Source organism: Copidosoma floridanum, unplaced genomic scaffold (assembly GCF_036245765.1).
Source record: "Copidosoma floridanum isolate Cflo_tuat_1 unplaced genomic scaffold, Cflo_Japanese_pri ptg000030l, whole genome shotgun sequence".
Lineage (NCBI taxonomy): Eukaryota > Metazoa > Arthropoda > Insecta > Hymenoptera > Encyrtidae > Copidosoma > Copidosoma floridanum.
The window spans coordinates 14,167,952-14,181,704 of record NW_028321907.1 but is presented as its reverse complement, the minus strand read 5'-3'; the positions used below and the strand labels follow the sequence as shown (position 1 = coordinate 14,181,704).

General features: G+C 39.4%; 1 protein-coding gene across 2 annotated transcripts in view; it reads left to right on the top strand.

Moving 5' to 3' along the window:
• The window catches only part of LOC106645573 (uncharacterized), a 273,368-nt gene that overhangs the window by 192,683 nt on the left and 66,932 nt on the right, over positions 1-13,753 (top strand). The window contains exons 2-5 of one of the 2 annotated variants that reach the window (XM_089596171.1): positions 5,665-6,178; positions 11,826-12,056; positions 12,404-12,818; positions 12,919-13,063. In XM_089596171.1, coding sequence (XP_089452297.1) covers positions 5,665-6,178; positions 11,826-12,056; positions 12,404-12,818; positions 12,919-13,063 — 1,305 coding nt within the window. Of the gene's footprint in view, positions 1-5,664; positions 6,179-11,825; positions 12,057-12,403; positions 12,819-12,912; positions 13,064-13,753 lie in introns of both variants that reach the window. The other variant, XM_014361460.2, reaches the window with a different exon arrangement.

The following is a 13,753-nucleotide window of genomic DNA, read 5'->3' as shown; positions in this document are numbered from 1 at the left end:
AGTAGAAAATCTTTCAAAACCACGGAAAACCACACAGGCATAGCCTATCATATGCATGCATACAAACAGGGCATTTGATTATAAAAACAGGCTTTCCAGACTATTGCGTCGTTGATATCGGGTACAACCATGACATAATTGATTTCAAGCTTATACTGCTGTCGTTGCCAGTTCGAGTCTACGATGCGCCGCATACCTCATTAATCTCACTAGCATCAGTTAGGATTCAAGTGAGCTTTATATTATGGCTTAAAGCCGTACGGACGCGTCACTGTTTTCGGAAGCTTTGCGCCTGCCTCTTCTCCCTCCCTCTTGTCTAGCTCCGTGCATCGGATTTATGTTCCATCTCATGCATTGTGCGAGCCAGCAGGTAGTTGAAAGTTATGATATGTTCGAGGGATTAATCTGATAGGGCTGTGACATCAATGACGTTTGAATGTGTGTCAGAGAAGGCAGGTCTGGTTCTACGCGTGGATGTCGCAGTTGGGTTGGTTTATTACACTGACATATGATTGGACTTTGTAGGTCAGTTTGGGAAAAGGGCGTGAAACGAGTCGTCACGGAGCTCTAAAAATGTCACTGATAAATCCCAAATTTATGTCCGCCACTACTACTTTTCGGCGAAATCACAATCTTTCGACGTTTTGTTTAGCGTAACGTTAACAAAATAAAAATTTCCAATGTAGGTATTGCTTTCGAATATTTATAATATATGTATTTTAATAAAATATCAAAGTAAATTTTACTTTGACTGATTAGTAGCACGTAAATTTAATCATTAACTCAACAGTATTCGTTCTAATTAATTTGTTATGAAATTTCGACGACGACATGTCAGCTCAAACAAGACGTGTATTGCAAGGAGTTTTGATGACTACTGTTTCCGATTGTCTTCAAAGCGTACAATAAGCTCTTTACGTGGCAGCATATAATACGCCTTTATTTGGTTCCCTTTGAGCTATCAATGGCTTTTCATTTTATTGGTTCGACCCACATAAGAGTTTGCATGGATGTAAGTGGTACTCGGTGGCTTCTTTTTTCTTCTGCTCGGTTTCTCTACCTTTTTTCCTAGCTCAACAATAAAGAAGACGGCAATAAAGTAAAAAAAACGAGATGTGGATTGTATATACAATCGGTTTATTGGTCGCTGACAATAGCAAGTGGGAACGGCTCTTTTGCATATGCCGTAGACTGAAAAAAACATCTTTGTACTTGACACCGACTCTTAGTTTCTCACATACCCCACAGATTTTCATAGATGAACTTTAGGCTATAATTCGTTCATTATTAAATTTTATATTCTTTCATTGAAAAAAAAAATTTCAAAGGTAATTACAACGCTTTACTGTGTGTACGTACCTTTTTTTTTTTAATCAAAAAATAGAGCTGCACTTTTAACATCCAAGTGCCTACTGAAATACCAGTCAAAGTAAAAGCAGCAAAACAAACATTTTTAAATAATTGTTTAAAGCAATAGAGAGCTCGACGAGGGCTCCAACGCAAGCATAAAATGAAGGGAAAAAACTTTGGCTCCAAGAATAGTGATATTTTGTCCTTCCTTTTTTCTTTTTTAATTTTCATGGTAACCCTCACTGTTCGTGAAATATGAAACTTTCGTAAACACGCCTTGGCTGTACGTGACGAAAATTCGCTGCTCGGCAATAAAATGGCTACTAAAACAAGAGAATGAAGAGAACGACGAGAATTTTGCAAAATGGCGTGCAGCCACTCTTGCTGGAGAGGCAAAACAGGGGTTGTATTTTTTTATACAACGCCTAAATATTCCGTTGCATGAGGCGCACGTATACACGAGGCACGCAACGTCCGAAGCGTGGTCACTACACCTGCTGTTGCTACCTCGAGGCATCGTACCGTGGATTCGCTACAACGTATACACTTGCGAAATAGAAATACTCCGTCGCATGTGCACGCTCAATTTTTTTCGATAGAGAACAAAACCAAATCACATTTGCATGATGAGAGAAACAGGCCGAAATTTGAATTTTATATTAAATTTTTTCAATTTGCCGCCAAACTCGGGACTATGCACACTTTTATTTTTAATTCATTTGCAGCGCTGCATGCGAAGTGCGCTTTAACATACATGAGAAAGAAAAACAATCTAACTACAAAAATATTGTTGCGTCTGGATTAATCGAAATTATAAAAATATAAAAATTTGGTGTGGCAAAACCAGCATAAGCATTTAATTAAAAGTGAGCTTTTTATCTCTGAACAAAGCCGGGTGACCGAAAACAGCAAAAATCTCGTATGCAAAACGCTTTACGATAAATTTATAGAAAAAATACGAGACTTCTCCTTCATCACAAAGCGAACTGGGCTTTTCATAACAGTAGGATCCTTCATACATTACGCAAGTATAGATTTAAGTGGACAACAATGGTCTTTTTCTTAAAACACTTTTCTTAAAATTTCCAATCGTGTAAGTTTCTCGAACGACTAATCGAAAGTAATGCAGCAGCAAAGAAACTCGAAAACAGTACACGGCGCTGCAGGCTGGTGTATTTTTCGCGCAAGCACTACTTTCGTACGCAATAAATCTTCCAGTTGACTCCTCGACCCCTCATTATCTCACACTACTAAATGCGAAAGGGAGGGATGGAGAGAGAGATATATGGAGCTCATGCATTATCGCTTGGGTGTGTAAGTCATGCGAAAAATTTATAGTCACCCTCGCCAAAGTGTCGGGGCTGTACCTACTGTGTACTTATGTAAGTCAACGTACGTAAGGATGAGCAGAGTAGAAAAAAATGGAGTGAAGTAGCAGCGATTGTGTACACTCCGCACTTTAATGAATTCCAAGTTTTACTTCTGCAAGGAATACATCTTTGTCGAAAATACGTGCTTAACTGGGATGAGACAGGAAAATGGTTCTTTACTATTATTTTATAAACGTGACACTGGGAAGTTGATATAAGCTTTTGGGTATACACACAGTTTTGAGTTTTGAAACAATTAAATTCGATGTCAGCATATAAATTAGTTCTTAAGTGAGTTTGACTGAATAATCTACGCAACTTTATGATTCTGTGCTTTAGCGGAAACTACTGACTAAATTTTTTGTCAAAATTTATACTTGCTTATTGCAGTACATAAAAAACGTTTTACTGACTTAATTTTACTTCTACAAAAATTTGCATGAAGAAAATGTCTAGCAAGTGTTAGGCAAAAATAAACTGAAAAATAGTTATTGCAAATTAATGTAGAATTTATCAAAGTTAAGAAAAATTGAGATTTTCGTAATTAATTGGTTGAAAAAAATTTTTAATTGATCTCTAACTATTTTGAATCGTTCGTAAAGCAATGATAAATTAAAAACATGAGGAATCCTGACATTACAATGATTTAAAAAATACCAATTCTTATGAACAAACCATTTGCACAAGTGAAAGTCGAGGCAAAACTACCCGCAGTCTCCCACTCATTTGCCCTTTTGTTTTTCAGTCCTATTAAAAATTTGCATTTACGTACTCAATGAAACTATAAATCAAAACAACAAACAACACACACCTATTCTAACGCTCATATGCTTGTCACACAATAACCTTCTATGTACTCTATTGATTCTGCTCTCAAACTACATACAAATTATAATATAAATGTACTCGAGGGCCTTGTTACTAAGACGCAACAAGCTCAGTAACAGAAGCAATATCAGTAGCAGCATCAGCATCAGGTCCTGTAATACGGTATCATACTCTGCTCTCATAAACTAGGCATATGCAAGGAGGAACAAATATGAGAGTACATTGTATTTATTGTACCATGCATGTTGGCGTAGGTTTTAACACCAAAATTTAATAAAAATAGAAAATGATTAACAAATATTAGCATTAAATTTAATAAAAAGCTACACAATTGTTTTCAATAATGCTCCTACATGTGCTCACCTGGAACCTTAATCACATATTGTGGTCCGGTTCCAACTTACAACTACATGAGTTGAGTGTGCGTACCGAAAACAGAACTACTTCTTTGTTTTGTGTGTGTACTTATTGCAACGCTTAGCTGCTGTTGCTGCTGATTGTATAGAGGACTCAAGCACACTTATATACCTATAGGTGGGCATATACATATTATATGTAACGAGGACCTGCTAGCAGCTATGTACCTATACATACGGCAAAAGTCGTGACCTTGTTTCTAGATTTGATAAGTATCTTATTACTCATACGCCCCCAGGTTTATAATTACCAATGCGCGTAGGTGAAGACCTTCAGGATTTGCTTTCATTTATTAATGTCTTTATATCTTTTTTTCTTTATTTCATCATTTAAGTCTTTTTTTAAAGTTCAATGACTTTTTTGTGTAGTAGGGTGCGGTTAATTCAAAAAGTTATTTAAAACTGTGTAATGTTGTGGATTGTACAATTTATTCTTACTTTACATTCAAGCCCTTAATAAGTATAGACTCTGCTACTTATAACATACTTTTATTTGTTTAGTCGCAATAGTCTTGACTTTTTTATAACCTACAATTCAATAATAGCATCATCTGAAATTATGTACACAGATATAATTGTATAATTAGAGCAAAAATTTGGTACAAACAAGCAAAAAATCACTTATTACAAAATTTATGTGAATGTACGAGAGCAAAAAAAATGAATTACAAAAAGTAGGCTAATCATTTGGCAAAATAAAAATAACAATGGAAGCGTCCGAACTTTTTTTTGTTTCCCGTGTTATTATACGTTTGTTTGTAAAAGGATATCCGCAGCATTCAACGTGTGCGGCCGTTTAGCTTCAACTTTTCTCCATTGTTCTGTGATTCGCATTCTGTGGTTGCTGCTGCTTTCCCCTATTAGCATAGCGTGTAGACCAAAAAACCCATACAGAGATACCCCCGCACCCGCACACACACGATTACCCATTTAAAATCCTGCAGTTCATTACTGCGAAACAGAACTCTCTTACATCCATCACTTTTTACGTATAAAACTTAAAAAACAAAAATACGGCCTCTATAAAACAATTTCACCTTAAGTAGATAAGAAAGTTTCGTAGCATTCTAAGGACATCTTTTCGAGTTCTCGAAAGAAGTTAGCAAACAATTGAATTATCATCCCGCAAAAAATGCAAGGGGCCATGGGAGAGTCGAGGAAAAGGGGGAACAAATAATCGACAGCTCAATCGCATTAATTGCTAACGATTTTTAGTCCAGGCCGTTAGTTCCGCTCGCCCGAAAGTTAAAGAAACTCCAGAGCTAACCAGCCGGGTAGCCTTTTACCCCAGCCTTCCAACTCGTGTGGGGGAACTAAAGACCAACCCCCCACCCAGAAATTCACGCCTGATCGACCGCCAAATCCGAATAGCTGGTGTGATAACACCTGACCGGGAAAGCCGACCTGGTTTCCGTGGACATTAATTGCTTGAAGCAAAAAATTTGAAAGATTTTTCACCCACTGAATCGAGTTCCAAAGATTGCCCCGATTCGTCCAGTAGCGAAACCGATAAACGTTTCCTCGCCCAATATCAATATGTATTGTAACGAGTGCTATTTTCCAAAGAACGAAACGAACGATAAATACAACTATAAAACAATGACAATATCTTACAATATTAAATGTCCCCAAATGTGAAAAAGATAAAAATAAAAGTGAAAATTATAAAACTGATAAATCCCCCGTTTTTCTCATTACAGGCGAAGACGTTATTGTAGGCGTGGTCTCGCCTACGGGTCGCCGGGAGGCCTGGCACTCGCTCAACGGCTCCGCGACCACCTGCCGCGACCAGCTCCAGCAGCAGCAGCAGCAGCAGCAGCAGCGCCAGCAGCAGGAGGGCTCGTCCCTAGCCAAACGGCCAAGGCGCCCGGCACCACCACCACCGCCAGAGCCAGCAATCCCAGCCCAACAGTGCGCCACCGCAAGCCTCGCGGAATCCTCCGCCTCGTCGTCGTCGTCCTGCTCCTCCTCCTCCTCCTCCTCCTCTACGAACAAAGAGAGCCATCTGGAGCAGGATGAGGCGACGCCGCTAGAGCAAGAGCATAAGGAGGCTGTGCAACAGCAGCACCAACGGGATATGGGTGCAAATCTAAGCAGGCACAGCGGTAAGGGTCTCAAGGGCAGACGAGCTCAATCTTCGGGTAGCCTGTGCGACGGAAAGGGCATCAGTGTTAGCAAGATACTCGCGCCCTGCTCGAGATCCTCCAAAGAAAGGTTTGTTCGCCTTATACAGTATCCACATGATTTGATATTTTTATTCACCGAAGATAATGCTAGTTTATAAATAATTTAATTTTTTTTCATCTTATATACGAACTCCACCAGAAATGAAAATGAGCACTTGTTTGCAAAGATCTAATCAGACGTGTGTACAGTGCATTGGATGATCTTACTTTCTATGCACTATCGGTTTAGAATAATTCTGTAGTGTCAAAAAAATTGCTCAACTAAAGCTCATACTGGCATACTCGACTGCGCGTAACAAGAGAAAGAGCCCAACATCACGAATAGTCGGTCAAGTACGAGAATTTGCCCTTATATTGCGTTTGCATATATATCTATGTACTCATGTATGCACACACGTGCTCTTTTAACCATTCAATCCTTATGTCAGATCGCTCCGTGTCTTATCTCCCACGTGACGTATAATTTCTCGCGCATAGCTTCCTTCCCCCGAAGCAAGCGAGCATGTGCTTCTTTTTATAACACACACACATACACATCCCACAGACATGCATTTATACACAGTGCACGTATACATTCGACATTTCTTGCGTATTTCTCCTTACATGCCGGAGAGAGCTCCTCTATATATATAACCAGCGATAAATTGCTGATCAGGCGGAGGCGTCTTAAGCACGGAACCACACACATTTACACGCACACAAGTTTTTGTACGGCACGGATACGGAGCTTGAAGGACCCTGTAGTTGCTCTCGCAAAGTAGGCTACGATCGCTGCTCGCTTACGATACATAATTCAGAGCTATGATACGACTTTGGAGAAAGAAAAATACTCAAATCGCCTTATTGTACGATTTTTATCGTTTTTCGCGTACGTAGGAATTTGGAAAATGATGGGATATTATAGATAGCATCGAAATTGGAAACAATGGTTTTTGAATGGCACGCCCTTGGGACTTAAAAACTCAATTTCTACGGACAGTTGTTGCCTTTAGTTTGGTGTTTGGTGTGGTTCATACAAGTACCTAGTAGGAGGCTCTTTTTGTATTAAATAAGAGATAGTTAGAAGAACTCATCCGAATCTGTAAATATAATTAACATTTTTTACTCTATGAATGCTTGACATAAAGGTTATTTCAAGCAATTTTTAATGGTTTAGATGCTGATGGTTTAACTTTGTTATACATGGAGTTACATGCATAAACGAGGTAGGCCAAACCAACCTCAAGAAAACAACTGACACAATATTTAAGTCTAAATCGTGAGCCACGTATAAATTGTGAGAAATTAACAACTATTACAGGAAAGATTTTTCAGATATTTTAAAAATTGTTTCTCAACTTGACTCTTCGTACATCTATAGCGTACTGAAAAATTACATTTTAATTTAATAGTTCCCAAGCAGTAATCGACCTCAATCTTTATCACCAAATCTGACCCCCAACTTTTATTTGCATACACCCTCTCTCTCTTCTCTCTCTCTCTATCTCTCTCTCTGATAATAAATAATAAATTTGATATTACACTTATTCATTTACTGCTAACCTAAATTTAGTCATTTAAGGAACTTTGAAATGTAAAACTCTACTGTAAATTGTATTGCTTTTGCCATTCGGATATTTTATCTTTGGCATCAATAAACTGTGTTTCAATTCAATTTAATTCTCTCTTTCCCTCCACCTCCTCTTTTAATTTAAACACGCATTCTGTTATGAACCAATTAATTAATGCATATAGTGTAGAAGTAAAAGTCGCAGCAGTGACAGCCCGCAAGCATCAGAATTTCGATCGGTCACTCACGTTCGTTCAGAAGTGGAACCCACAACCACAAACAAGCGAGCACCCTACTATTCGAAATTCGATAACCACACCACTATAACCACATCCTCATACCAACGCACTTAATTATATAACCGTTGATCGCAGTCGAACCCATGAAATATATATATATACCCCATGGATGCCATACTGCTTAATTCCAGGAGAGTCTAAGCGCGAAAATCAAGACGTAGGTAGGTACTACACGTAAATGCACGCTGGTGGGTAGTTATATATACATGTATAAGCCGTCCAAGCTTACATACACGCGAACAAAGGAAATCCATCTTTCCAAGAGAGAGACGAAGAGAGACAGAGGGTGGAAGTGGCGCACAATTACGAGCCGTTGCGAGCTCTTCTTCCGCGCGCGGGAAGCTTATTTACCGCGTGTGCTCTCGCTTCCGCGGTCCACGACAAGGCTCTCTTACGCTGTTAATCTTTCATTTAACTCTTAAAGTACTGTAGCCCGTGTGTGTTGGGAAAAGGGCGCTAGCGCTTGTGGTAGTCCGTGTAGTAGCAGTTAATTCGCGATTGTTCTGTTTGGTTGAGTAGATTTTCTCTGAAGATTCATTTGAGGGTGATAAAGCTGCGTGGTTCTCAACAAAACTAAATTTCAGCGTTAAACTTATTAAAATTACACATTTATTGTTATTTTTGTTTGTTGATAACTGTCAAACTACTCAATCAACTTAAAACAAACGTAACAACTTTGATGAAAATGGAAATAAACTCCTAATTATAAAATGATGAAACGTCGCTCGGTTCACCACCTCAAAAAGTTTTACAAACGTGAGCTTGCAAGTACAAACGCTTTCAAAGGCCTGTATTTCGCTATGAATCGTCAACGCGCTTGCTCAGATGACATGTAAGTTTTAAGTATATTTGTCGAGGGCAAGTATTCAAGTACACACACTGGAGCGAGGAACACAAATAGGTACACAGCGTTGCACTATGGCGGCGGCGGGGAAAAGCCATTCGCAATTTGCACTGCTAATGCAAAGAGCTGGAAGAGAATGAGAAAACACGGTCCTCCTGCTCCTTCGATTTGCGGGAGGAACGCAATCAGATTCTGTACGTACATTTAAGTATTTATTTTGATAGCAAAAGTGGCCTTTAGATTTTCGATTTTTTTCTGCGACACTGCTACTACTACCACTGGCTATAAATTCACTTCCAACGAACATTTAATTTTTCAAAACAGTACTAATTTTCGTAATTTTTTTAAAGGGATGCCGCATAAGTAGGTGCTTTTGTTTAAATTCACGATTTAACTTATGTAGGCCATCCTTTGAACGATCCGGATTGATGATTTTAAGCAGCCCACAACGTGAATCTGATCATTAACAACGTACACACTGTAAATCTAAATGAGTTACGTCAAGTACATGTTAAAAACATGTATAAAATAAGATTTGTTCTTAGAGAAGAAATAACTTGAAAATTGCTTATCTGATACTATAAACTGATAACATTTCGTCGTTTATCGAAGTTTCATCATTGGCATATTAACTATCACTGTTTTTAACCATATTTTTTATTTCTTAAGGTAGGAACTTTCAGTCATGGTAAGATTATGTTCGAAAATGAGAGAAATTAATGCGCAAAAAGTTAAAAGTTCCTAACTATAACAAATGAAACTATTTTCCAGAACTTTACACAAGTATTTCTCTCTCAGCGTAATTAAACAATAGTTTCAATAAACGTTTGAAAAACAGATTTATCAGTGGTGTATAAATAAATCAATAATTTCACCATAACTACTGTCACACTATAAGCTGATCAATTTTCAAACAATTGATTGAGAAAAATACTCCATATTCAGTGCGAAACATGTTTGTCATAGATTTAATACATTTGTAATTCTGGTCAAATACAGCGTAGCGCTACGATATCGTGTATCAATAAAAATACATGTAATAACAGTACACGGGAAAATTCAGGAGTCTGCTGGTCCCAGTCTGAGCTGCAGAAACTTCCTCTGAACTATTAGCTCGCGGCACGTATAACGAGGCTAAATTGATCGCTAAGGCCAGAAGTCGTTAGACCAGAGGTATTAAACGGAGCCGTTAATCGATGCTTGGCTTTGCACAATTATGCAAGAGAGCGAGCGACCATATACACGCATATATATGTATAATAGCTCTTGTAAGACGCCAAAGCACCGGGCTATATATTTAAAACCTCAAGGTTGATCGAGTCATTGCCTCTGAAATTTTATTAACTACTGATGCTACCACAGTGACAGCTTTGATGGCGCGTTTTTTTTATCTTCGCACGAAAGGATGCTGCTTTAAATATTGGCTTTGCGCGGATCGTCGGCACCTTCGATTTTTAAAAGTCTTTTGATATGTTGGTATGTACGTTGTAGAATATATTTCCTTGTCTTGGATATTAAAGTAAACATCCGTATTATTGAGATGATAAAAAATGTTGATTAATATAAAACTTGGGACTCAGACAATAACATTTATAAAAAAGAAAGAAACAACACCAGCCTCGTAAAACAAGTTTGTAAAGTCTACAGGGAGAGAGAGAGAGAGGCGGCAGGAGCACGACATACATATCGCATTATAAACGGGCGCAAAAGAATAATACAAACTCGTTATCCACGAAGCTAAACGTCAAAGCTGTATGTACACTCGGCAGTTATCGGAATTGAGCACGGAAAAAGATCCCTCCCTTTTTACCCTAGTTTTGAGAACAGTGTCTACCAGAAACTGTCAACTAATTGATTAGGAACCTCTAACTAACGAACGTCAAAGGTGTCATGCCATGTAAAACCAAGTACAAATTTATCAGATCGATGCATCGTTCTATAGAAAAAGCGGAGATGTTTTGAACACTAACTCTAGCTGCTTTCTTCTTCTGTAAGGGATGTCAGTGGGGAGGTTTCGCAAAAGCGAAAGAATACGTATAGGTTTCAGTTCTGCGCTTACTTTTCCATTTTTCCTGTCGGCTCGTCCTTTAACTTTACTTTACTTCACTTTTGCGAGTGCTCTTCTCTTGTACTACAAAACGCGTCCTAAACGCATGTACTTGTAGATTGTTGAAGAAGTCTTTTATCGGATTTTCCTGTAAGTATAGATTATTGTAAACTCTACAATGGCTAAACTAGTACGCAGCGTGGCAAATGTCTATTGTATATATACTGAGTCCCGTATGGATGTGGGCTTACTCGAAAAATCAGGAAAAGTTGCCAGAAATTTCATAATGACTTCGGAATCCTCATTGAAACTTGGAAGTGCGTAGACTCTCGAAGATCAAGAGCTTAACAATAGAAGGGGCATAGCGATCTTTCTTTCGTTGCGTCTGACTTAAAATTCTCGAAATATAGAGGAGCAGCATGCGTGAAACTGAAAATGGAAAAAAAATGAATAAATTCATCCAAGGAATAAGTCGCGCAATCCAATTTTCTAGCGTGAAATGTCGCTCGACGACAGAGCCACGCGTACCATTGTTATACTCATATTGCTCAAATCTGTCAGCCTGACAGGCAGTAAAACGATTGCGCGCGAACGAAAGAATTCATCCTCGACGAGAGATCGTTCCGTCTTCTCTGGTGACGCACACGCGACTTCGATCGTGAAATAAGAGGTTTTTACCCCCCGGGCCCACGAGAATGAGGCGGAGCGAATGAAAAACGCAGGAACGCCAGAAGGAAAATCGAGACTGAGATTTGCTTAACATATTATTTTATCTTCCTCCCCTACTCTCAAGATTGCGTAAGTGTGCGCCGAGCCTGCATTAGATATTCTAAAAGACGAAACTTTTTAGCGTCATAGAATAGGATACTTTTAACAAAAGCTTAACACGAACGAAAGACTGACGCTGATAAACATGCAAATTCAATCCTGTTGCAGCAAATACAAGTATTGCGGCTCACTGCCAAATCACCTCGATGGAAAAGACTCGCTGGACGATGAAACGAGCGAAAACAACAATGTCATTACCGACACCATCAGCGGCAATCTCGGTGGTACTCTGCCGCATAAAAAGAGCCACGTCTCGGCACATTTTTCCGACGATCCGTCCCACACCTTGGAACTCGTGAAGCATCGATCGGAGGAGTCCCTCGACGGCGACCCTTGGAAGTAAGTCTTTTCGCAACAATTTAACTATTCCTTATAACGAGAAAAGTTGCTCCGATTTTTCTCCTCATCGGAAGACCGTCCGCAGCACGTAATGAGTTCCGGAGCCAAAGTTCGGGCCACTCGTTGGGAAGTTTTAATTTTAGACCGCATCCGCGTGTCAATCAATGCAATAAGCACCCGTGAACGAAATAAGAAACCCGGCGGCAAGGCTGACGCATAATAATTGCCCGAAACTTTGGCTTTGGTGTTCAAAATATTAAAATCCCAGCCCCATCCTTAATGAAAATATGTGCCCACTTGATCGCGGTAGCAATTAACTCAAAAAATCGAGCCTTGAACCCACACAGATACAGACTCGAGGGCGCAGACCTGGCACGATGTCGTTATGCAGAATCGCTGCGCAAGAGCCGGGGTTCAGACGCGGGGAGCAGCGTGAGCGGCTGCAGCCACCACCACCAGCACCAGCATCATCATCACGAGTGGCGTCGTAACTCGAGCACGCTGTCGCGGGGCCGATGCCACCGGAGCGCGGAACTCGACGTGACGGGGACGCTGCCGAAGCGTCGGCAGGACTCGACGAAGCGTAGCGCCCCATCGCTCAGGGAACTCGGGGACGGACCCACACGGGCCAGTCGGATATCGATCGATAAGATCGACGACGACCTACTATTCAGGAGGCCGTCGTCACAGCAGCAGCACAAACAGCCCGACAGCGAGGCGACCGACAAACAAAAGCAGCAGGAACAACAGAAAAATCACAAGGTACAGACGGTTGGCATATTCCATAGAAAATAATTTTATGGGTTTATCACGTTTTTACGTTTTAATGGAATAAAATGTTTTTATTGCATTGCAGCCCCAGCCACACGGAAAGTACGTAGATTTGAAGCTACACAAGCTGACAGCTGGAGGAGAGCCACAGGATCAGGGGTACGCGTCCGAGAGGTCGCCCGAGGACGAGCATCTGCCGCCGTTGCCCGATCAACCGTTTCCCAGTGTCACGCCAGGTAAGTCTCATTTTTTTATAAGATGAAATTTTCTATCTTTTATCATTGAAATTCAAAACTGATTTGAATCTATAGAGAAACAAATACTTTGTTTCTTATTTACCAGAAACATATTTCTATCGCAAGCGTATACATTTTAATGGTAAAAACGAGAACCAGGGCCGTTGCGAAAAAACTCTCATCCGTCGATTCTGGTTCTATTTAATGCAACAATTTTTTTCACTTGTTTATTTCACTAGTGAGGTAAATAGAGTAAATGCACGTGCGAATGAGCAAAAATTTTGCCAACGACGGGCTCTAACACACGCTGATAGTTTGAAAATAAACACGTTAGACCTATATATACACGTATGCCCGCCACCAAGATTCACGGAGAGATATAATTATTATTATTATCATTATTATTATTATTATTATTATTATTATTATTATTATTATTACTCTGTTGTTTCCAAGCATAGAGTCTTAAATTTCATGTAGCCCCTAATAAACATTGATACTTTACATATTGGTGATAAAAAATAAATTGACATCAAATACTTTCAATGGAGCAAAAATTTATTATTTAACGTTTTAAAAAAAAGCTTGTTGGTTTTAAAAAATGCAACTTTTTGGTAGAAAACATACTATGTTTGTGATAACTAAAAATTCACAAGTAAACCTTTCGTTTATATTTAATATTTTTCGATT